Source organism: Pleurodeles waltl, chromosome 1_1, assembly GCF_031143425.1.
Source record: "Pleurodeles waltl isolate 20211129_DDA chromosome 1_1, aPleWal1.hap1.20221129, whole genome shotgun sequence".
NCBI lineage: Eukaryota > Metazoa > Chordata > Amphibia > Caudata > Salamandridae > Pleurodeles > Pleurodeles waltl.
The window spans coordinates 435,287,875-435,313,542 of record NC_090436.1 but is presented as its reverse complement, the minus strand read 5'-3'; the positions used below and the strand labels follow the sequence as shown (position 1 = coordinate 435,313,542).

Genomic DNA, 25,668 nt, shown 5'->3' with positions numbered 1-25,668 from the left:
CATTTCCTTCAAGACCTACAATTTCATATTCAGGCTTCTATTTTACATGATATAAGAAGCTCTCAGGGAATGTCTCTTTCCTTGGTTGATATCGCCTCTGCGTTGCAAATGTCTTTGTGTAGCCTCTACTGTCCCCATGCACTAGTTCATAGTACGGTGTTGTAGAGGGAGATGTACCTGCCTGACAATGCTTCTGAGAAAAACAGTTGCCTAAAAACTTTAGACACCAATATCGGTTAGGGGTTTGTGAGTTGTTACAGTTGTCCCATAAACAGTCCCGACTGTTTGGTTTCATCTGAGAAGGCACATGGTTCACTATGACCCTATCTGTTGCTGCAGGGCATTCGTGGACAGTTAAGGTACAGCAGAAATGCTAACTAGGTCTGTATGCACCTTATCCGTAATTAAACAATAAAGGAAAGGAAAGCCAGGACAGACAGCCAGCAAGGTGTGAAAGGCGACAGTCGGGTGTTAGCACCAGTTAACAGTAGTTCAAATTGGCATTCATATCAAACAAAAAGGAGAGAAGGAGAAGATTACTGGAAGGGCACCGTAACGTCCCCAAAGGTTAGCATAACAAAATGAGAGGTCTTCAATTGAATCTCTTTCAGGAGATCAAAAATATAGTACTTATTGTTTAGAAGTAATTTCACCCACACTAATATGTGGCATGCTTAATCATGGAGTCCTTGCTTGGTACATCTTACATTAACAGGCAGGCTCCAACTCATTTGTTGAGGGAGCACTTGGGTGTTGATTTTGAGGATTCTGGAGGGATCTGGAAGGAAATTAATATAGCCTGCAGGTAAAACCATATCAAACGTATTCTAAGGGCACTTTTGGCAATTTAAAAACAGAGCAGGATGTATTAGGAGAAACTACTAATTCCAGCTTCCATTGGTCAACATGTTTCAGCTGGTCGGGCTCATCACCAAGGGTCATCCGGCTTTAATCAGTATCACATCAATCCCTATTCCATATGCAGACCCTTTTGTCACACACATTACAAAGGACCGCTCAGCAGAAGAGAACTACGGCCTGTAACTCCTACATGTAGCTTCCGAACACTAGCTACAGCATACAGGAGTTACTGGGCAGCAATTATGTGCTTCTGCTGAGCTATTCTTTGGAGTATGTGTGACCCAAGTGTCTAGCCCATTAGTTAATGTCCTATGGGGCAAAATCTGGACTTTTCCTCAATTCAGTTGCCTGGTAATGCTCAGTCATTCCGTGATGCAACACACCAGAACTTTATAGGGAGGGAGGGGTGGGGGGGGGGCATGTTGGGTGTGTGTGTGTGTAGCTTACCCAGTGTACATCTGTTCGTGGCATGAGGCGCTGCAGATTCACATGCTGTGCACATCCCGCCATCTAGTGTTGGGCCCGGAGTGTTACAAGTTGTTTTTCTTCGAAGAAGTCTTTTTCGAGTCACGAGATCGAGGGACACCTCCCCTTTCGGCTCCATTGCGCATGGGTGTCGACTCCATCTTAGATTGTTTTCCCCGCAGAGGGTGAGGTAGGAGTTGTGTATATAGTAATAGTGCCCATGCAATGGAGTAAAGATGTATGTACATAATGTGTTTTAAAGTAATATATTTACAAATTTACAAATGTACAAGTCAAATTTTTTCTCAACTTAAAACGGCTACAGGCTCCCGGGGAGGTGGGAGGGCGCATGTGAATCTGCAGCGTCTCATGCCACGAACAGATGTACACTGGGTAAGTGACATTTTCCGTTCGATGGCATGTGTAGCTGCAGATACACATGCTGTGCATAGACTAGTAAGCAGTTATCTCCCCAAAAGCGGTGGTTCAGCCTGTAGGAGTTGAAGTTGTTTGAAATAAAGTCCGTAATACTGCTTCTCCTACTATGGCTTGCTGTGTTGTTAACACATCCACGCAGTAATGTTTGGTAAATGTATGAGGCGTAGACCATGTGGCTGCCTTACATATTTCAGTCATTGGTATGTGTAGGAAGTTGGCTTTGTATGCACTATTTCAAAGTAAGGAATAGTATGCACAGAGTCCAAGGGTTCCCCTTAGAGGTAAGATAGTGGCAAAAAGAGATAATACTAATGCTCTATTTTGTGGTAGTGTGGTCGAGCAGTAGGCTTATCAAAGGAGTAGTGTTAAGCATTTGTTGTACATACACACAGGCAATAAATGAGGAACACACACTCAGAGACAAATCCAGCCAATAGGTTTTGTTATAGAAAAATATCTTTTCTTAGTTTATTTTAAGAACCACAGGTTCAAATTCTACATGTAATATCTCATTTAAAAGGTATTGCAGGTAAGTACTTTAGGAACTTTGAATCATTACATTAGCATGTATACTTTTTACATAAAACACAATAAGCTGTTTTAAAAGTGGACAGTGCAATTTTCACAGTTCCTGGGTGTAAAGAAATGGCTCCCTGTTGCAGTTACCCCCCACTTTTTGCCTGATACTGATGCTGACTTGACTGAGAAGTGTGCTGGGACCCTGCTAACCAGGCCCCAGCACCAGTGTTCTTTCACCTAAAATGTACCATTGTTTCCACAATTGGCACAACCCTGGCACCTAGGTAAGTCCCTTGTAACTGGTACCCCTGGTACCAAGGGCCCTGATGCCAGGGAAGGTCTCTAAGGGCTGCAGCATGTCTTATGCCACCCTAGGGACCCCTCACTCAGCACAGACACACTGCTTACCAGCTTGTGTGTGCTGATGGGGAGAAAATGACTAAGTCGACATGGCACTCCCCTCAGGGTGCCATGCCAACCTCCCACTGCCTGTGGCATAGGTAAGTCACCCCTCTAGTAGGCCTTACAGCCCTAAGGCAGGGTGCACTATACCACAGGTGAGGGCATATGTGCATGAGCACTATGCCCCTACAGTGTCTAAGCAAAACTGTAAAGAAATGGCTCCCTGTTGCAGTTACCCCCCACTTTTTGCCTGATACTGATGCTGACTTGACTGAGAAGTGTGCTGGGACCCTGCTAACCAGGCCCCAGCACCAGTGTTCCTTCACCTAAAAGGTACCATTGTATCCACAATTGGCACACCCTGGCATTCAGATAAGTCCCTTGTATCTGGTACTTCTAGTACCAAGGGCCCTGATGCCAAGAAAGGTCTCTAAGGGCTGCAGCATGTCTTATGCCACCCTAGAGACCCCTCACTCAGCACAGACACACTGCTTACAAGCCTGTGTGTGTTAGTGAGAACAAAATGAGTAAGACGACATGGCACTCCCCTCAGGGTGCCATGCCAGCCTCTCACTGCCTATGCAGTATAGGTAAGACACCCCTCTAGCAGGCCTTACAGCCCTAAGGCAGGGTGCACTATACCATAGGTGAGGGTACCAGTGCATGAGCACTGTGCCCCTACAGTGTCTAAACAAAACCTTAGACATTGTAAGTGCAGGGTAGCCATAAGAGTATATGGTCTGGGAGTCTGTTTTACACGAACTCCACAGCACCATAATGGCTACACTGAAAACTGGGAAGTTTGGTATCAAACTTCTCAGCACAATGAATGCACACTGATGCCAGTGTACATTTTATTGTAAAATACACCACAGAGGGCACCTTAGAGGTGCCCCCTGAAACTTAACCAACTATCTGTGTAGGCTGACTGGTTCCAGCAGCCTGCCACACTAGAGACATGTTGCTGGCCCCATGGGGAGAGTGCCTTTGTCACTCTGAGGCCAGTAACAAAGCCTGCACTGGGTGGAGATGCTAACACCTCCCCCAGGCAGGAGCTGTGACACCTGGCGGTGAGCCTCAAAGGCTCACCCCTTTGTCACAGCCCAGCAGGGCACTCCAGCTTAGTGGAGTTGCCCGCCCCCTCCGGCCACGGCCCCCACTTTTGGCGGCAAGGCTGGAGGGAACAAAGAAAGCAACAAGGAGGAGTCACTGGCCAGTCAGGACAGCCCCTAAGGTGTCCTGAGCTGAAGTGACTAACTTTTAGAAATCCTCCATCTTGCAGATGGAGGATTCCCCCAATAGGGTTAGGATTGTGACCCCCTCCCCTTGGGAGGAGGCACAAAGAGGGTGTACCCACCCTCAGGGCTAGTAGCCATTGGCTACTAACCCCCCAGACCTAAACACGCCCTTAAATTTAGTATTTAAGGGCTACCCTGAACCCTAGAAAATTTGATTCCTGCAACTACAAGAAGAAGGACTGCCTAGCTGAAAACCCCTGCAGAGGAAGACCAGAAGACGACAACTGCCTTGGCTCCAGAAACTCACCGGCCTGTCTCCTGCCTTCCAAAGATCCTGCTCCAGCGACGCCTTCCAAAGGGACCAGCGACCTCGACATCCTCTGAGGACTGCCCCTGCTTCGAAAAGACCAGAAACTCCCGAGGACAGCGGACCTGCTCCAAGAAAAGCTGCAACTTTGTTTCCAGCAGCTTTAAAGAACCCTGCAAGCTCCCCGCAAGAAGCGTGAGACTTGCAACACTGCACCCGGCGACCCCGACCCGGCTGGTGGCGATCCAACACCTCAGGAGGGACCCCAGGACTACTCTAAGACTGTGAGTACAAAAACCTGTCCCCCCTGAGCCCCCACAGCGCCGCCTGCAGAGGGAATCCCGAGGCTTCCCCTGACCGCGACTCTTTGAATCCTAAGTCCCGACACCTGGGAGAGACCCTGCACCCGCAGCCCCCAGGACCTGAAGGACCGGACTTTCACTGGAGGAGTGACCCCCAGGAGTCCCTCTCCCTTGATCAAGTGGAGGTTTCCCCGAGGAACCCCCCCCTTGCCTGCCTGCAGCGCTGAAGAGATCCCTAGATCTCCCATTGACTTCCATTACAAACCCGACGCTTGTTTCTACACTGCACCCGGCCGCCCCCGCGCTGCTGAGGGTGAAATTTCTGTGTGGGCTTGTGTCCCCCCCGGTGCCCTACAAAACCCCTCTGGTCTGCCCTCCGAAGACGCGGGTACTTACCTGCAAGCAGACCGGAACCGGGGCACCCCCTTCTCTCCATTCTAGCCTATGTGTTTTGGGCACCACTTTGAACTCTGCACCTGTCCGGCCCTGAGCTGCTGGTGTGGTGACTTTGGGGTTGCTCTGAACCCCCAACGGTGGGCTACCTTGGACCAAGAACTAAGCCCTGTAAGTGTCTTACTTACCTGGTTAACCTAACAAATACTTACCTCCCCTAGGAACTGTGAAAATTGCACTAAGTGTCCACTTTTAAAACAGCTATTTGTGAATAACTTGAAAAGTATACATGCAATTTTGATGATTTGAAGTTCCTAAAGTACTTACCTGCAATACCTTTCGAATGAGATATTACATGTAGAATTGGAACCAGTGGTTCTTAAAATAAACTAAGAAAAGATATTTTTCTATACAAAAACCTATTGGCTGGATTTGTCTCTGAGTGTGTGTACCTCATTTATTGCCTATGTGTATGTACAACAAATGCTTAACACTACTCCTTGGATAAGCCTACTGCTCGACCACACTACCACAAAATAGAGCATTAGTATTATCTCTTTTTTGCCACTATCTTACCTCTAAGGGGAACCCTTGGACTCTGTGCATGCTATTCCTTACTTTGAAATAGCACATACAGAGCCAACTTCCTACAAAAACCTTAGACATTGTAAGTGCAGGGTAGCCATAAGAGTATATGGGCTGGGAGTCTGTCAAAAACGAACTCCACAGCTCCATAATGGCTACACTGAATACTGGGAAGTTTAGTATCAAACTTCTCAGAATAATAAACCCACACTGATGCCAGTGTTGGATTTATTAAAAAATGCACACAGAGGGCATCTTAGAGATACCCCCTGTATTTTACCCAATTGTTCAGTGCAGGACTGACTGGTCTGTGCCAGCCTGCTGCTGAGAGACGAGTGTCTGACCTCATGCGGTGAGAGCCTTTGTGCTCTCTGAGGACAGAAACAAAGCCTGCTCTGGGTGGAGGTGCTTCACACCTCCCCCTGCAGGAACTGTAACACCTAGCAGTGAGCTTCAAAGGCTCAAGCTTCGTGTTACAATGCCCCAGGGCACTCCAGCTAGTGGAGATGCCCGCCTCCTGGACCCAGCCCCCACTTTTGGCGGCAAGTCATGGAGAGATAATGAGAAAAACAAGGAGGAGTCACTGGCCAGTCAGGACAGCCCCTAAGGTGTCCTGAGCTGAGGTGACTCTGACTTTTAGAAATCCTCCATCTTGTAGAAGGAGGATTCCCCCAATAGGGATAGGAATGTGACCCCCTCCCCTTGGGAGGAGGCACAAAGAGGGTGTACCCACCCTCAGGGCTAGTAGCCATTGGCTACTAACCCCCCAGACCTAAACACGCCCTTAAATTTAGTATTTAAGGGCTCTCCCTGAACCTAGAAATTAGATTCCTGCAACAACAAGAAGAAGGACTGCCCAGCTGAAAACCCCTGCAGAGGAAGACCAGAAGACAACAACTGCCTTGGCTCCAGAAACTCACCGGCCTGTCTCCTGCCTTCCAAAGAACTCTGCTCCAGCGACGCCTTCCAAAGGGACCAGCGACCTCTGAATCCTCTGAGGACTGCCCTGCTTCGACGACGACAAGAAACTCCCGAGGACAGCGGACCTGCTCCAAAAAGACTGCAACTTTGTCTCAAGAAGCAGCTTTAAAGAACCCTGCAACTCCCCGCAAGAAGCGTGAGACTTGCAACACTGCACCCGGCGACCCCGACTCGGCTGGTGGAGAACCAACACCTCAGGGAGGACCCCCGGACTACTCTACGACTGTGAGTACCAAAACCTGTCCCCCCTGAGCCCCCACAGTGCCGCCTGCAGAGGGAATCCCGAGGCTTCCCCTGACCGCGACTCTCTGAAACCTAAGTCCCGACGCCTGGAAAAGACCCTGCACCCGCAGCCCCCAGGACCTGAAGGACCGGACTTTCACTGGAGAAGTGACCCCCAGGAGTCCCTCTCCCTTGCCCAAGTGGAGGTTTCCCCGAGGAAGCCCCCCCTTGCCTGCCTGCAGCGCTGAAGAGATCCCTTGATCTCTCATAGACTAACATTGCGAACCCGACGCTTGTTTCTACACTGCACCCGGCCGCCCCCGCGCTGCTGAGGGTGAAATTTCTGTGTGGGCTTGTGTCCCCCCCGGTGCCCTACAAAACCCCCCTGGTCTGCCCTCCGAAGACGCGGGTACTTACCTGCAAGCAGACCGGAACCGGGGCACCCCCTTCTCTCCATTCTAGCCTATGCGTTTTGGGCACCACTTTGAACTCTGCACCTGACCGGCCCTGAGCTGCTGGTGTGGTGACTTTGGGGTTGCTCTGAACCCCCAACGGTGGGCTACCTTGGACCAAGAACTGAACCCTGTAAGTGTCTTACTTACCTGGTAAAACTAACAAAAACTTACCTCCCCCAGGAACTGTGAAAATTGCACTAAGTGTCCACTTTTGAAATAGCTATTTGTCAATAACTTGAAAAGTATACATGCAATTGAAATGATTCAAAGTTCCTAATGTACTTACCTGCAATACCTTTCAAACAAGATATTACATGTTAAATTTGAACCTGTGGTTCTTAAAATAAACTAAGAAAAGATATTTTTCTATAACAAAACCGATTGGCTGGATTTGTCTCTGAGTGTGTGTACCTCATTTATTGTCTATGTGTATGTACAACAAATGCTTAACACTACTCCTTGGATAAGCCTACTGCTCGACCACACTACCACAAAATAGAGCATTAGTATTATCTATTTTTACCACTATTTTACCTCTAAGGGGAATCCTTGGACTCTGTGCATGCTATTCCTTACTTTGAAATAGCACATACAGAGCCAACTACCTACATTGGTGGATCAGCGGTGGGGTACAAGACTTTGCATTTGCTGGACTACTCAGCCAATACCTGATCACACGACAAATTCCAAAAATTGTCATTAGAAATTAATTTTTACAATTTGAAATTTTTCTAAATTCTTAAAAGTCCTGCTAGGGCCTTGTGTTAGTCCCTGTTTAGCATTTCCTTTTAGAGTTTAAAAGTTTTGGGAAAGTTTGAATTAGATTCTAGAACTAGTTTTAGTTTCTTAAAAAGTATTCCAACTTTTAGAAGCATAATGTCTAGCACAGATGTGAATGTGGTGGAACTCGACACCACACCTTACCTCCATCTTAAGATGAGGGAGCTAAGGTCACTCTGTAAAATAAAGAAAATAACAATGGGCCCCAGACCTTCCAAACTACAGCTCCAGGAGCTGTTGGCAGAGTTTGCTAAGGCCAACCCCTCTGAGGATGGCAACACAGAGGATGAAGATAGTGACTTGGAGGAAAATTCCCCCCTACCAGTCCTATTTAGGGAGAGCAGGGCCTCTCAAGCCCTGACTCCACAAATAATAGTCAGAGATGCTGGTTCCCTCACAGGAGGGACCAACCTCTCTGAAATCACTGAGGATAACTCCAGTGAAGAGGACATCCAGTTAGCCAGGATGGCCAAAAGATTGGCTTTGGAAAGACAGATCCTAGCCATAGAAAGGGAAAGAAAAGAGATGGGCCTAGGACCCATCAATGGTGGCAGCAACATAAATAGGGTCAGAGATTCTCCTGACATGTTGAAAATCCCCAAAGGGATTGTAACAAAATATGAAGATGGTGATGACATCACCAAATGGTTCACAGCTTTTGAGAGGGCTTGTGTAACCAGAAAAGTGAACAAATCTCACTGGGGTGCTCTCCTTTGGGAAATGTTCACAGGAAAGTGTAGGGATAGACTCCTCACACTCTCTAAAAAAGATGCAGAATCTTATGACCTCATGAAGGGTACCCTGATTGAGGGCTTTGGATTCTCCACTGAGGAGTATAGGATTAGATTCAGGGGTGCTCAAAAATCCTCGAGCCAGACCTGGGTTGATTATGTTGACTACTCAGTGAAAACACTGGATGGTTGGGTAACTGGAAATGAAGTGTATGACTATGTTGGGCTTTATAATTTGTTTATGAAAGAACACATTTTAAGTAACTGCTTCAATGAAAAGTTGCATCAGTATCTGGTAGACCTAGGTCCAATTTCTCCCCAAGAATTGGGAAAGAAGGCAGACCACTGGGTCAAGACTAGGGTAACCAAAACTTCCACTGGGGGTGACCAAAAGAAAGGGGTTACAAAGCCTCCCAGGAGAAAGTGGGTGACACTAGAAACAAAGAAAAAGAGTCCCCTGAAGGCCCCCAAAAACCAGACCAGGTGGGTGGGCCCAGAGACACAACCCAAAACAAAGGTGGGTACCAGGGTAAGAGCTGGGATGCCACTAAGGCATGGTGCCATAACTGTAAACAGACAGGGCACCACACCAAGGACACTTCTTGTCCCAAAAACAAACCCCCTAGCAAAATCCCAGGGGTGACCAGTGTAGCCATTGGGGATGACTCCTCAGATGAGGTCTTCATAGCCTTCAACTGGAAAAAGGGCCCAACAGGTGAGTTGGAGATTCCAGAGGGAAGTAGACACTTCCACCACCTACAGGTGAATGGAATCCCAGCCACTGCCCTGAGAGACACTTGTGCCAGTCACACTATTGTGCATGACAGGCTGGTGTTCTCAAACCAGTACATCCCAGGTGAGATGGCCAGAGTAAGAGTTAGCCCAGACAGGGTCACTAATAGGCCTGTGGCTTTTGTGCCCATAGAAGTGGGTGGAACTTTTAGCTGGAGAAGGGTGGTAGTCAGTACAGACCTCCCCCTTGATTGTCTCCTTGGAAATGACTACCCAGAGGTTAGTCAGAGCCCAAGAGAGGAACTGGTCCAGTGCCAGTCCTCTCCCAAGGATTCTGGAGTGCCTGCCTCTGCAGTAAATGCAAGTAGGCCCCAGAAGAAAAAGAAAAGGAAACAGAGTAGGAAAGGTGGACAACCTTTAGCCAAGGTTCCAGCAAGCCAAGGAGATTCTGCTCCAGTAGGGGAGAACTCCAAAAGTGGCTCTGATAAAGTCCAACCTGACCCACAAGAAGTCCTGGCTAGTCAGGCAACTGTTAGGCCTGAGTGGGTGGCTCCTCAGCTAACAGAAGAAAGAGTGGAAGAAGGGTGTTTACTACAAGATGTGGTAACCCCCCACTCTAATACAGCAGACAGGCACCCTGAACCCAAAGAAGCCTGTAACTTAGCCCCTTCCCTTGTAGGTGAAGAGCTAAAGGTGTGGTTCTGGGCACTGATAGCTGTCAGTGGCCTCTGCTGGGTGTTAGCCTTTATGGCTGCACTATCCTTGGCATGGTGGTCTGACCCCATGCCAAATAGCAAGTTAGGCCCCCTGACCCTGTTGGTCATGGTGGGGTTACTCCAGCTCTGGGTAACCTCTTTGGGTAAGCTAGGGGTGACCCTGGCTAAGATAAGATTAGCAGAGGTGGATACCTCTAACCCCAAAATAGAGAGAATGGGTGAAGACATAAAAAGCACAGACAAGAGGCAGTTCAGACTAGGTCCTATCACTGTGGAAGTGGGTCAGTTCCCCAGAGGGAATGACCTGAACAGGAGGATGTAAGGCAGAGTAGGCCCTGCAACAAACCAGCCTATTTCATCTACTCTTCCTCGCCTGACAGACTAGGAAGACTCTCCCAGCTTTGGCTGAGTCTCCTGGACTGTGGGCTGGGGGGGGCTTGTGTAAAGAAATGGCTCCCTGTTGCAGTTACCCCCCACTTTTTGCCTGATACTGATGCTGCCTTGACTGAGAAGTGTGCTGGGACCCTGCTAACCAGGCCCCAGCACCAGTGTTCTTTCACCTAAAATGTACCATTGTTTCCACAATTGGCACAACCCTGGCACCTAGGTAAGTCCCTTGTAACTGGTACCCCTGGTACCAAGGGCCCTGATGCCAGGGAAGGTCTCTAAGGGCTGCAGCATGTCTTATGCCACCCTAGGGACCCCTCACTCAGCACAGACACACTGCTTACCAGCTTGTGTGTGCTGATGGGGAGAAAATGACTAAGTCGACATGGCACTCCCCTCAGGGTGCCATGCCAACCTCCCACTGCCTGTGGCATAGGTAAGTCACCCCTCTAGTAGGCCTTACAGCCCTAAGGCAGGGTGCACTATACCACAGGTGAGGGCATATGTGCATATGCCAAGGAGGCATTTCCTTACAAGGAGTCACTTGATCCTGTGACTCCGACAATACTTCTTCGAAGAAAAACAACTTGTAACACTCCGAGCCCAACACTAGATGGTGGATGTAAGGAAATGCCTCCTTGGCATGGTTGCCCCCTGACTTTTTGCCTTTGCTGATGCTATGTTTACAATTGAAAGTGTGCTGAGGCCTGCTAACCAGGCCCCAGCACCAGTGTTCTTTCCCTAACCTGTACTTTTGTATCCACAATTGGCAGACCCTGGCATCCAGATAAGTCCCTTGTAACTGGTACTTCTAGTACCAAGGGCCCTGATGCCAAGGAAGGTCTCTAAGGGCTGCAGCATGTCTTATGCCACCCTGGAGACCTCTCACTCAGCACAGACACACTGCTTGCCAGCTTGTGTGTGCTAGTGAGGACAAAACGAGTAAGTCGACATGGCACTCCCCTCAGGGTGCCATGCCAGCCTCTCACTGCCTATGCAGTATAGGTAAGACACCCCTCTAGCAGGCCTTACAGCCCTAAGGCAGGGTGCACTATACCATAGGTGAGGGTACCAGTGCATGAGCATGGTACCCCTACAGTGTCTAAACAAAACCTTAGACATTGTAAGTGCAGGGTAGCCATAAGAGTATATGGTCTGGGAGTCTGTCAAACACGAACTCCACAGCACCATAATGGCTACACTGAAAACTGGGAAGTTTGGTATCAAACTTCTCAGCACAATAAATGCACACTGATGCCAGTGTACATTTTATTGTAAAATACACCACAGAGGGCACCTTAGAGGTGCCCCCTGAAACTTAACCGACTATCTGTGTAGGCTGACTAGTTTTAGCAGCCTGCCACAAACCGAGACATGTTGCTGGCCCCATGGGGAGAGTGCCTTTGTCACTCTGAGGCCAGTAACAAAGCCTGCACTGGGTGGAGATGCTAACACCTCTCCCAGGCAGGAATTGTCACACCTGGCGGTGAGCCTCAAAGGCTCACCTCCTTTGTGCCAACCCAGCAGGACACTCCAGCTAGTGGAGTTGCCCGCCCCCTCCGGCCAGGCCCCACTTTTGGCGGCAAGGCCGGAGAAAATAATGAGAATAACAAGGCGGAGTCACTGGCCAGTCAGGACAGCCCCTAAGGTGTCCTGAGCTGAGGTGACTCTAACTTTTAGAAATCCTCCATCTTGCAGATGGAGGATTCCCCCAATAGGGTTAGGATTGTGACCCCCTCCCCTTGGGAGGAGGCACAAAGAGGGTGTACCCACCCTCAGGGCTAGTAGCCATTGGCTACTAACCCCCCAGACCTAAACACGCCCTTAAATTTAGTATTTAAGGGCTACCCTGAACCCTAGAAAATTAGATTCCTGCAACTACAAGAAGAAGGACTGCCCAGCTGAAAACCCCTGCAGCGGAAGACCAGAAGACGACAACTGCCTTGGCTCCAGAAACTCACCGGCCTGTCTCCTGCCTTCCAAAGATCCTGCTCCAGCGACGCCTTCCAAAGGGACCAGCGACCTCGACATCCTCTGAGGACTGCCCCTGCTTCGAAAAGACAAGAAACTCCCGAGGACAGCGGACCTGCTCCAAGAAAGGCTGCAACTTTGTTTCCGGCAGCCTTGAAAGAACCCTGCAAGCTCCCCGCAAGAAGCGTGAGACTTGCAACACTGCACCCGGCGACCCCGACTCGGCTGGTGGCGATCCAACACCTCAGGAGGGACCCCAGGACTACTCTGATACTGTGAGTACCAAAACCTGTCCCCCCTGAGCCCCCACAGCGCCGCCTGCAGAGGGAATCCCGAGGCTTCCCCTGACCGCGACTCTTTGAACCTAAAGTCCCGACGCCTGGGAGAGACCCTGCACCCGCAGCCCCCAGGACCTGAAGGACCGGACTTTCACTGGAGAAGTGACCCCCAGGAGTCCCTCTCCCTTGCCCAAGTGGAGGTTTCCCCGAGGAATCCCCCCCTTGCCTGCCTGCAGCGCTGAAGAGATCCCGAGATCTCTCATAGACTAACATTGAAAACCCGACGCTTGTTTCTACACTGCACCCGGCCGCCCCCGCGCTGCTGAGGGTGAAATTTCTGTGTGGACTTGTGTCCCCCCCGGTGCCCTACAAAACCCCCCTGGTCTGCCCTCCGAAGACGCGGGTACTTACCTGCAAGCAGACCGGAACCGGGGCACCCCCTTCTCTCCATTCTAGCCTATGTGTTTTGGGCACCACTTTGAACTCTGCACCTGACCGGCCCTGAGCTGCTGGTGTGGTGACTTTGGGGTTGCTCTGAACCCCCAACGGTGGGCTACCTTGGACCAAGAACTAAGCCCTGTAAGTGTCTTACTTACCTGGTTAACCTAACAAATACTTACCTCCCCTAGGAACTGTGAAAATTGCACTGTGTCCACTTTTGAAACAGCTATTTGTGAATAACTTGAAAAGTATACATGCAATTTTGATGATTTGAAGTTCCTAAAGTACTTACCTGCAATACCTTTCGAACGAGATATTACATGTAGAATTTGAACCTGTGGTTCTCAAAATAAACTAAGAAAAGATATTTTTCTATACAAAAACCTATTGGCTGGATTTGTCTCTGAGTGTGTGTACCTCATTTATTGTCTATGTGTATGTACAACAAATGCTTAACACTACTCCTTGGATAAGCCTACTGCTCGACCACACTACCACAAAATAGAGCATTAGTATTATCTCTTTTTGCCACTATCTTACCTCTAAGGGGAACCCTTGGACTCTGTGCATACTATTCCTTACTTTGAAATAGTGCATACAGAGCCAACTTCCTACAGTGGAATAATGCATAGCATGTGTATCTGCAGCTACACATGCCTTCGAACATAGATACACACTATGTGCATGTGTGCGTAGTAAGTGCAAGTTGGTTATCCACGATTATTAATGAGATTTTCCCATACAATAAGCTTCAATAAACACATATGGAATAGGGATTGGTGTGGTCCAGATGAAAGCCGGATGGCCCTCATGGCTGCGCATAACCAGTTGAAACATGTTGACCAGAGGATGCCAGAAGTACATAGCTGATCCCAATACACCCCTCTCAGTTTTTAACTTGCCAATGGTAAACAAAAGATAAACTTGATAGAGATTTACCTGCAGGCTATTTAAATGAACTTCCAGATCTCTCCAGAATCCTTAAAATCAACATAAAAGTGCCCTCTCCAGTATTGAGGTGGAGTGCGCCCAGTAATAGCAGATGTACCAAGAGACGACTCGTTGAGGAAGAATGAAAAATATTAGTGTGCTGAAAGTGCTTTTATTCATATTTTTCCTCTGCAAAAGGACAGTCAGACAGCTGTCAGTATCACAGAATGACAGGATAGGATGTGAAGTGTTCAAAGACTAGTGCACGTCTGTACATTGTCAGGAGTGATGCAATTATATTGTGCAGGTGTCAGATGAAAAATAATAGCACCAATAACTCTGTTGCAGGCCTGATGGATGAATTTATGCATGCCTTTTAGCAGATACTGAAAATCTACAACATACCATCAACATGATGGTAAGATATAGGATGTAGTATGTTTACTGGCGTGTAAACTTGCTTTAAGCAGCTCCATCAAAACATTTTTCTATGTACTTGGATGACGTAACCAGAAGGCAGAGCAACATCTTACATGGTACAGAATGGCCATTAAAGACCAATTATATTTAATTTAAAGGAATGTGTAAGCAAACCTTGAGGGTGGAAAAAAGGCTCTAGCTGGCACACAGATCCTTGGGACTGCACATGGAGTCAAAAGTTGTTTATCATCTTTGAACCTGATGTATGTCAGCTGCTGCATTATTCTTTCCTAGTTTGGAGGTGGCTCTAACACCTAGACCAAGTATGTCAGGCATTGCTAGGATCAACACAAAGATGTCAAGGAGAAGGATGACTGGTCTTCGCTTCTTGAATGATAAACTAGTGTATATCAATAATCATATAAAAAATAAAATAGCTTTGTGAAATCTGCAGAAATGTATTATCCAATTAATTTACATTACTATGGATGATCATGGAACTGAAATTGATTAAATTCATTAGCACAAAACACATCAAATTATCCATTTCATTTAGATCCCTCTGCGTTATTGTGTTCACTTTCCTAATCTACTGGCATAGGATATTGTTTATATGATTAATGGAAAAACAATGTTTATTGTTCAGGCAATGAAGACCATTATGAAAAAATATTCTAAAATATTGCAATTAAAATAATAATGATAAAAATAAATTACATCAGTTTTCATAAAGAATTGTATGAAAATGCATATTAAGAAAGGCCCATAGGCCACTCTCGATATGGCAGATTTATAGATGCAAAAAGAGACTTTAGAGCAAGTAGAGACTGTAACATCGTGCATTAATGTATAAAAACAAGACTCTGATAAAGTAAAAGAAGACAGTTTATGGAGATTCGGTTTAAGCAAGAAACAGCAAAGTCACATCCTTTACAAACATCAAAGTAGGACATAAAGCATGTGTTATTGGAAAAGGACGATACTCTGGACAAATAGTGGAGTGGTTCTGACTGAGGAGCCGGTAAAGGTCCAGTATTGATAAACTGGTTGGGCAGAAATAAAATTCTAATTATGTTTTAAATAGATTATTTTAAAAATGTGGTTTAGTTTCGATACTACACAAGCCAATTTGGTGAGTCTTACAAGGAGATGAGGTGGGTAGATCTATTATAAATGAAAGTGAGAATTGGGTAAAAGTTACTGTAATGTTTGTGTATATTCTTTTTTGCATGGTGAGATAAAAGGAAGAAATTGAGGAGGGATATTTTTCTCTTGATTACAAACATACAGAATGCACTGGGTATACAAAGATAATAATGATGACCTACATTTAATGAATAATTACAATAATGATCAGATTTAAAGAAGCAGCAATTCTAAAAACAAAATGCTGGTGATGAACTAATGCTAGAGATTCCAAACAGAAATGTACCCAATTTTTTTTAAAGACAGTTTTGCTGAATTTGACAACTTTGGTAGGGTTTGGGATTCTTCCTCTTCTGGTGGGCACCTGAGACACAGACTGGATTATTTCAACCATAATTTGGGAATTTGTATTACAAAAACACCGACTCTATACTAACTACCGATGTAAAACATACACTGACAAAAACAACATTTATAATAATAGATTAATAACATTGTAATAAAGATAATTATAAACAAGTCCTAACAGAGCTGGAGTTAGCTGCCTGCTTTACGGCTTTGTCAATGCTGATTTTGGTTCACTAAAACTTTATTGGTGGACAGGTAGAAATATTTAAGCTAAAATCACACATTGTCATAGTTCCTGGCACTGAGGGGAACAATTTGGTGAGTGGATATGCTCCTTGTGAAAGAGAAGAGTGCCATCACTCACAGTTAGCCAGTGGCTGCAACGGGCTGACCCAATTGCTAGGTGATAAATGCTGAAGCAGGTGGAAGAAATACACAAATGTTAAAAAAAACAGACCAATGGATAAAGGTGGTTTGGCTGAAGCCCCTGATATGTAACTATATTACATACATAATTTTACTAAAATCAAAAGATCTACTTAAAAATGCACTTTACCCACCAGATATGATATATTTCCAACATATTTAAATATAGGAAACCTAAGTTTTAATTACTTAACTTTTAGAAAGTGAGTGCTTTAACAGAGTGTATTTGTGATCCATCGTCCAGAGAATTTTTTTAGTTTCATGAGTACACTGTAAAGGAAAACAGAACTGAAGGACTACCTGCTCCATATCATGGTCTACCCATGACTGCTCCATGATTATGGTGGTCATTATGACTTTGGCTGTCCTCCTTGAAGACCGCCAAAACCACGGGTGCCAGAAGGCCACCAGTGCTGGCGGTCTTTCCCCCACCATATTACGGGTACTGCTGAATTCCTGCCACAATTTGGGCAAAAATCCAGCAGCGGTCGTGCTGCCAGGCGGAGCCGATGGGGCGGATCCACCGCCGCCCGCGCCACCTGAAGGGCACCGCCCGCCGTATTATGTGGAATGATAGGGCCTGGCGGTGTCCTGCTGGCGGGGCGCTAACGGTGGTGGAAGTGCCCAATCCTATTCCCTGCCGGACGACCTCCTCCCTGCACCAGGTAAGTTGATCGTCCGACAAGGGGAGGGGGGGGGGGGGGGGGGGGGGCGATGGTGCGAGGTGTTGTGTGTGAGTGTGTGTTGTCTGCGTATGTGCATGAATGTGTGTATGCATGGTTGTATATGTATCTGAATGTAGAAGTGAGTGCGTGTATGCATTTAAGTGTGTATGCGTGTGTGTATTCAAGTATGAGTGTTGTGGTGAATGCATGTTTGCGTGTGAGTAAGCATGTTTGGATCGGTGCGAGTATGCGTGGTTGAATGCGTGTGAGAGTGCTGAGGTGAATGCGAGTATGGATGCGTGTATGTAAGTGAAGGGGTGTGTGCGTGGTGCGAGAGGGTGTCTCTGCATCTATGTGTGGAGGAGGGTGCTGTGTCTGGATGGGTGGTGGGTGAATTGTCTATCGGTGACCGGGAAGAAATTCCCTGTCACTGGTAGTCTTTCTGCCAGGGTTTTCTTAACGGTGCTACCACTGCAGAAACCCTGGTGGAAAGGCAGCTCCTAATACCGCCAGCAGTCTTCTGTGGTCATGGTGGTATGAGTGGAGACAAGCAGGTTGGCAGAGGCCAACCTGCCACACTCAATGTGGCGGTCTTCACCGCTGACCTGTTGGGTGGTGAAACCGCCACCTTTGCATAATGAACCCCTATATCTTTTAAATTTAATCAGAGAGCTAATGGCTTGTCTTGATCAACTTCTCAGCAACTGTATACTGGCTGTTCAACTGCAGAATAGGCAAAAGGTTTTAAAGAACAATTAAGATAAAACTGGTCACTGGAAGAAATCATTCATTCTGGGAAAAAATCCAGTGGTTCTTTGTTTAAGAACTTTCTCAGGTGCAACCCAAAGGTAAAACTCTCAGAGCAGTCCTAGATCTAGAGCTTTCCCCATATCAAGATGTAACTGACAGGGGTGCTTCGTGTTTTGGTGAACTTCAAATTCTCTGAAAGCTCCTCTTTCAGCTAACAAACAAGGAGCACTGGTCACGGCTTTCTGCATTTAATCAAAAGTGGACTACCACAATGGCCTTTAATTGGGTCTTCCAGAGTAGGCATTAGTCAAGCTTCAGCAAATTCACAACTTCAAGCATGTGGTCTCAGCCAAACACATATCATCAAGCCTGTGAAACTTATAGGTTGCTGCAATGGCTCCTCTTCTGACAACAAATTTGCCTTAAAGGTCTCTGACTCGGCAAGAGAGCCGACTATAAATTTGCTTGCTTTTTTCAGCAAGAACACTCCTAATACAGTCCTGTGAGATTTCTTTGCTCAGAGTCTTCCTCTGTTAAGTCCTCTCTTTTAGGCATGTCTGATGCAAAGGTCAATGCTTGATCCAACCTAGCACCGAATTTCTCTACCCCTTCATCTTCAGCAAATGAGAGACACTCTTGATTAAAAAAAAAACCTTTGCCGGCAAGCTGAGGTCTAGTCCATCTCATCTTCCCAATCTCTGGTTAGAGATTTCAAAGGTGTATGTGCACTTAACTAGTACTTAAATAAATCACTCAACTTGAGCAATGAACATTTAGAAGTAATTGCTCTGAAGACAAAAAAATGTGGGTCCTGGTACTAGACAAAACAAACAACCACTAATGGTTCAATCCCCATAAACATATCAGAATGGAAAAAGGACTGCATCTTCTGTATGTAAAGAATCTTACCAGAAAGCAGTATCAGTCACCTACCAGATAGTAACCAGTGTGATAGCCACTCATGTACCACGCAATTAACATACTTCCCAAAGCATCATCATCTTCACTGGAATCTGGTCCTATTGGAGGCGGAGGAGGTATCATCTACAAAAACACACATTGGTTACATGAAATGTCCATCTTACAGGGTGAAATGTGTCTTAAAATGTGATGAAAAGCGGAGATGAGAAACTGGGTTCCAAAAGTATATTTTGTCTAAATAATGAAAAGGGATACCCAGCAGTCAGAGGACCAAACTGATTCACATTAGCTAGCAAAATCTAGAATATAACAAATTATTAACTTTTTAAGGAACCAACAAAGCAACAGAAAAAATACAGAAAAGGACAATGTATTATAGCTTTTTATAACACTAAAAAACAGCTTGTAAAACTGTGGCCAATTTAAATGAGAATGTCTGTTTTTAAGCTAACAAACTGAAGTGAAGACCTACCTGACGAACATTCTTAACACTTGTCACATGTGTAAAACACACCATTATATTCATGGAGCAGTTCTGCCTTCAGACACATCTGCTGCTATGAACTTTATGGAGATCCTCCAGTCCAGTGTTGGTGCTGGAGACCAAGGCTTGGATGAGGAGGGCCATAAGCAGTATGCAGTGGGTGGGGTGCAGTGAGGATCAACAGATATTGTGGTACCCAAGCATTCCATTAGGACGAAAAAGAGCAAAAGGAGTCGGTACTAGCACAAAGTGAGGCAGAGGATGTGGTTGTGTTTGCCTCATCCTAATTTTTGAAACCCAACACCTACAGCCAGGAGTGCCTTCTTAGTGCTTTTCCGGTCAGGGGCTGCTTACTTGCTGTGTCTGCTGCATCTAGTGCCAATTTTAAGCATGTGTTGGTTATAGTCTTACACGCTTCTATGAACAAGTTTGCTCCTTTTTGGTAGTGCTGTTGCAGGTGTTTCGGTAATTCTCCCACATCTTCCCAGTGTTGCTGGGTATTCCTATTTAGCAGGGTGTTGGAGTTGCAGTGCACCAAAGCTTTGCAGCTCCACATTCAAATAATTTTCACTCCCATCATCTAATTGCTTCTGCTCTCCTTTTCATGAGGTGGACCTGGTGACATTGGAACACTGTCCCTTTTCCTTGAAGTCTCCACAATGATTGAGTTTGTTGTAGCATTATCTTGTATATAGGCAAGGTCCCTTGAATAGTGTTTCTTTTCCACTCTTAACATTACCAGTTTGCACATTACTGGTTCCCAGAGTGCCTCTCTTGCCTGGTCCAAAATAGTAGGGAGCACTGGTAGTTAGTGGCGCTTGCTTTGCGATGAGGGTTTTAAGGAGGGAGCATGTTTTTGTCTTTTCCTCTACCAGCTGGACCCAATACTTGTCTGCTGTTCTCTTAGCCATTTTGTTTATGTCCTGTCATGTTGTATATGACTATGTTGTCCGGAGGTGAAGACCTCCACAAATGTGTCGACTCCCGATCCAGACACTTGATTTTCCATTTCCTCAGTGTCATGCAATAGCCCTGAGCCTCAGGGTTTTCATCATAGAATATTGTGTGCTCTTCTTGGGGCTCTGGTATCATTAGTGGTTCCAGGTCAGATGTATCCATCTCTGTGGTTCTTTTCCATCAACAGTTTCATCAGAATCCAAAATTACCAAAGGAAAGCAGCAAAATCTTTCTTATTCTGAAGAATTGCTAATGTCTCTGCTTTGAGCTGTCTTTTTTTTTTTAAACTCTACCTCAAGAGCGCTCTCTTCAGCGTTGATCCCACTCAACAGCCTTTTCTTCAGCGACTGTGTTTTAGCTGCTCGCTTCTTTGTCATCTCCTGCTCTTGGTCGTCCTCTGATGTTTTTCAGAGGAATGCTCTCCTGCAGTGTCTTTGTTTTGGGACCCAGGAGTTTCTTTTTTCTTGGTCTTGTCTTCGGTAGACTAGTACTTCAGCACCAGGACAGTCTTTGAGGGTTTAGAGTCTCAAAATCCTGGCTCGATTAACCCGTTTATGAATTACTTGTCTGCGTATCTTCATGGTTTTTGCATCTGTTCTTGTCCACGTCGAGGGTCTCCACCTCTGAGTCCAGAGCCTTCTTATTCAGCCCCCTTAGCAACTTCATCCTCTTCGTTGCTTGACCGACTGAACTCCCTAAGTGCTGAGCTGCTCTTTTGGGCCTGCATGGTGTAGTGTGCCTACCTCTGCTTCTCTGATTCAGAGTGTCTTTGGTTTGATTTTGGGCATGCTTCACAGCCCTCGGTGTTGTGACACCCCCTCGGATAGCAGAGATTGCAAACCTGGTGAATGCCTGGGCAAACTTGTGGTGGCACTTGGGGCAAAAACTAAAGGGTGCGTTTCCCATAACCCCAAGTGAAAAAGGCCCCTTGGCTGTGCATTCTCCAACATCCTTGCTCGGCTGCCCATGTGCACCACATATTTCTTGAGTGTTCCTCAGCGGATACCTCCAGTGGATATCTAATATCATCTATTCCGTTGCTTTAAGAGGTTGATCATAGGTTAGACAATCAGTCGCTTTATCCTCTTTTCTTTCGACATTCAAAGAGCCTTGGGCCATGGCTTCCAGACCCAATGGTGGAAAAAAGAATATGAAGGTGGCGACCATGCACAGTGGACTTCTGTCTGACCTCAGGAGAGGGATGGACAAGGCACCAAGTGGTAACAACAAACAACACTCTGCAGAAAAATAAAATTCCAGACCACCCACTAGATGGTGGAATAATGCATGGCATATGAATCCTTCCCAGGCCCAAGACGAAAGGACCAGTCTCAAACAGAATACAGCTCACAGTAAATTTCAAGTGAAGAAGAGACAACTGCATGTGAGAAAAGGGTCTGAGCGCAGAACTTCAGCTGCCAGATATATAGAAGGGCAATAACTATGCACAAAAAGCCCATATAAAGATACCTAAGCAAAATCATGCAGGTAACCCTATTTAAGAAATCACCATGTAAATAAACAGCAGCTTAATTAAAAAAAAGGAGAGGTCTTATCCCCAAAAATCTTCAGGGTGTTTCCCCACTAAAACATTGGTACAATGCTTAATCCACATACTTCTTTCACCAAATTAATGCAGCAAAAGTAACTGAGGAAGCCTATATCCTGGTTAATAACTGATGCTTTTAATTATGCTAGCCTCTACTGAGCCAGTTAAACCTCAGAGCAGGGCATTATGATTATTGTATACAGGTAATTTATTGCAATCCAAAAATTAAAAACATATAAAGACAAAAACAAAAGACAAATATAGCAAACTACTAAATAAGAGCCAACTTATTATGCTGTAGTGCAAATACAGCACTTTATAATTTCTCAATGTTTAATCAAATATATTGCCGATGGGAAGCATGCTTTCAACCACCAACAGTTCGGCCTACAAGCTCAATGACTTAATATTTTAATATTTGATTAAACTGCCCAAGCTGGATATACCTCAAAAGAGAGAAGACCAATAATACACTGATACACGAGGTATTGCAGCATATTATCAACAGTATCAATGCATGTATGATTGTGTCTAAGAGAGCTTGGTGATCAGTGGTGTCAAATCATGCACTGAAAACCAACTTGTTCTTTTGAAAAAGTCACCCTCACTTCTCGTCAGAGGTGGTCATCAAAAACACTTGTGTTGCAGATTCTGATCTATGGCCAGTCCTGAACCAAGACTGGAACATGGCAATAATGTAGGATGTTGGCTCTGTATGTGCTATTTCAAAGTAAGGAATAGCATGCACAGAGTCCAAGGGTTCCCCTTAGAGGTAAGATAGTGGCAAAAAGAGATAATACTAATGCTCTATTTTGTGGTAGTGTGGTCGAGCAGTAGGCTTATCAAAGGAGTAGTGTTAAGCATTTGTTGTACATACACACAGGCAATAAATGAGGAACACACACTCAGAGACAAATCCAGCCAATAGGTTTTGTTATAGAAAAATATCTTTTCTTAGTTTATTTTAAGAACCACAGGTTCAAATTCTACATGTAATATCTCATTTGAAAGGTATTGCAGGTAAGTACTTTAGGAACTTTGAATCATTACATTAGCATGTATACTTTTTACATAAAACACAATAAGCTGTTTTAAAAGTGGACACTTAGTGCAATTTTCACAGTTCCTGGGGGAGGTAAAGTAATGTTAGTTTTAACAGGTAAGTAAGTCACTTACAGGTTTCAGTTTTTGGTCCAAGGTAGCCCACCGTTAGGGGTTCAGAGCAACCTCAAAGTTATCACACCAGCAGCTCAGGGCCGGTCAGGTGCAAAGGTCAAAGAGGTGCCCAAAACACATAGGCTATAATGGAGAGAAGGGGGTGCCCCGGTTCCAGTCTGCCAGCAGGTAAGTACCCGCGTCTTCGGAGGGCAGACCAGGGGGGTTTTGTAGGGCACCGGGGGGGACACAGGTCAGCACAAAAAGTACACCCTCAGCAGCGCGGTGGCGGCCGGGTGCAGTGTGCAAACACGCGTTGGGTTTTCAATGGTTTCCTATGAGAGATCAAGGGATCTCTTCAGCGTTGCAGGCAGGCAAGGGGGGGGCTCCTCGGGGTAGCCACCACCTAGGCAAGGGAGAGGGCCTCCTGGGGGTCACTCCTGCACAGGAGTTCCGTTTCTTTAGGTGCTGGGGCCTGCGGGTGCAGGGTCTTTTCCAGCCGTCGGGAAATGGAGTTTAGGCAGTCGCGGTCAGGGGGAGCCTCGGGATTCCCTCTGCAGGCGTCGCTGTGGGGGCTCAGGGGGGACAACTTTGGTTACTCACAGTCTTGGAGTCGCCGGAGGGTCCTCCCTGAGGTGTTGGTTCTCCACCAGTCGAGTCGGGGTCGCCGGGTGCAGTGTTGCAAGTCTCACGCTTCTTGCGGGGAGTTGTAGGGGTCTTTAAATCTGCTACTTGAAACAAAGTTGCAGTTCTTTTGGAGCAGGGTCGCTGTCCTCTGGAGTTTCTTGTCTTTCTCGAAGCAGGGCAGTCCTCAGAGGATTCAGAGGTCGCTGGTCCCTTGGAAAGCGTCGCTGGAGCAGGTTTCTTTGGAAGGCAGGAGACAGGCCGGTAAGTCTGGGGCCAAAGCAGTTGGTGTCTTCTGTTCTTCCTCTGCAGGGGTTTTTCAGCTCAGCAGTCCTCTTCTTCTTGTAGTTTCAGGAATCTAAATCTTTAGGTTCAGGGAAGCCCTTAAATACTAAATTTAAGGGAGTGTTTAGGTCTGGGGGGTTAGTAGCCAATGGCTACTAGCCCTGAGGGTGAGTACACTCTCTTTGTGCCTCCTCCCAAGTGGAGGGGGTCACATCCCTAATCCTATTGGGGGAATCCTGCAAGATGGAGGATTTCTAAAAGTTAGAGTCACTTCAGCTCAGGACACCTTAGGGGCTGTCCTGACTGGCCAGTGACTCCTCCTCGTTGTTTTCTTTGTTTCCTCCGGCCTTGCCGCCAAAAGTGGGGGCCGTGGCCGGAGGGGCAGGCAACTCCACTAGCTGGAGTGTCCTGCGGTGCTGTGACAAATGGGTGAGCCTTTGAGGCTCACCGCCAGGTGTTACAGCTCCTGCCTGGGGGAGGTGTTAGCATCTCCACCCAGTGCAGGCTTTGTTACTGGCCTCAGAGTGACAAAGGCACTCTCCCCATGGGGCCAGCAACATGTCTCTAGTGCGGCAGGCTGCTGGAACCAGTCAGCCTACACAGATAGTCGGTTAAGGTTTCAGGGGGCACCTCTAAGGTGCCCTCTGGGGTGTAGTTTACAATAAAATGTACACTGGCATCAGTGTGCATTTATTGTGCTGAGAAGTTTGATACCAAACTTCCCAGTTTTCAGTGTAGCCATTATGGTGCTGTGGAGTTCGTGTAAAACAGACTCCCAGACCATATACTCTTATGGCTACCCTGCACTTACAATGTCTAAGGTATTGCTTAGACACTGTAGGGGCACAGTGCTCATGCACTGGTGCCCTCACCTATGGTATAGTGCACCCTGCCTTAGGGCTGTAAGGCCTACTAGAGGGGTGACTTATCTATACCTGCATAGGCAGTGAGAGGCTGGCATGGCACCCTGAGGGGAGTGCCATGTCGACTTACTCGTTTTGTTCTCACCAGCACACACAAGCTGGCAAGCAGTGTGTCTGTGCTGAGTGAGGGGTCTCCAGGGTGGCATAAGACATGTTGCAGCCCTTAGAGACCTTCCTTGGCATCAGGGCCCTTGGTACCAGGGGTACCACTTACAAGGGACTTATCTGGATGCCAGGGTGTGCCAATTGTGGAATCAAAAGTACAGGTTAGGGAAAGAACACTGGTGCTGGGGCCTGGTTAGCAGGCCTCAGCACACTTTCAATTCAAAACATAGCATCAGCAAAGGCAAAAAGTCAGGGGGTAACCATGCCAAGGAGGCATTTCCTTACACTATCCATCTTGATATGGTTCGTTTAGATGCTGCCTCTCCTGTTCTTAAATGACCATCATTTATAAACAAGTGGTTGGAATGTCTAATCAACTTTGTTTTATCCAAATAACATTTTAGCACTCTTTTCAGATCTAGGGAGTGCAACGCTTTCTCCGCCGGAGTCTCCGGATTGGGGAAGAAAGTTGGTAGAGAAATAGTCTGATTGATGTGGAATTCTGACACCACCTTCGGTAGGAATGATGGGTGAGTTCGCAGAACTACTCTATTGTCGTGAAAGACGGTGTACGGTTCTTTGGAGGACAAAGCCTGAATTTCACTGACCCTCCTTGCGGAAGTAATGGCTACCAAAAAAGCCGTCTTCCACGTAAGGTGTTGCAAAGAGGCTTTGTGTATAGGTTCGAAAGGAGGGCCCATAAGTTTTGACAGTACTATGTTCAGCTCCCATGGAGGGGAGGGTTTCCGAATGGGCGGAAAAACCTTTTTCAAACC

At 46.5% G+C, this 25,668-nt stretch overlaps 1 protein-coding gene across 2 annotated transcripts in view; it reads right to left on the bottom strand.

Moving 5' to 3' along the window:
- Positions 1-25,668, bottom strand: part of LOC138284934 (survival of motor neuron protein-like) — a 347,932-nt gene that overhangs the window by 57,991 nt on the left and 264,273 nt on the right. The window contains exon 7 of one of the 2 annotated variants that reach the window (XM_069224276.1): positions 18,823-18,933. The exons of the other annotated variant lie outside the window; for it this stretch is intronic. Coding sequence (XP_069080377.1) covers positions 18,823-18,933 — 111 coding nt within the window. The remainder of the gene's footprint in view (positions 1-18,822; positions 18,934-25,668) is intronic. 2 annotated transcript variants of the gene reach the window in all.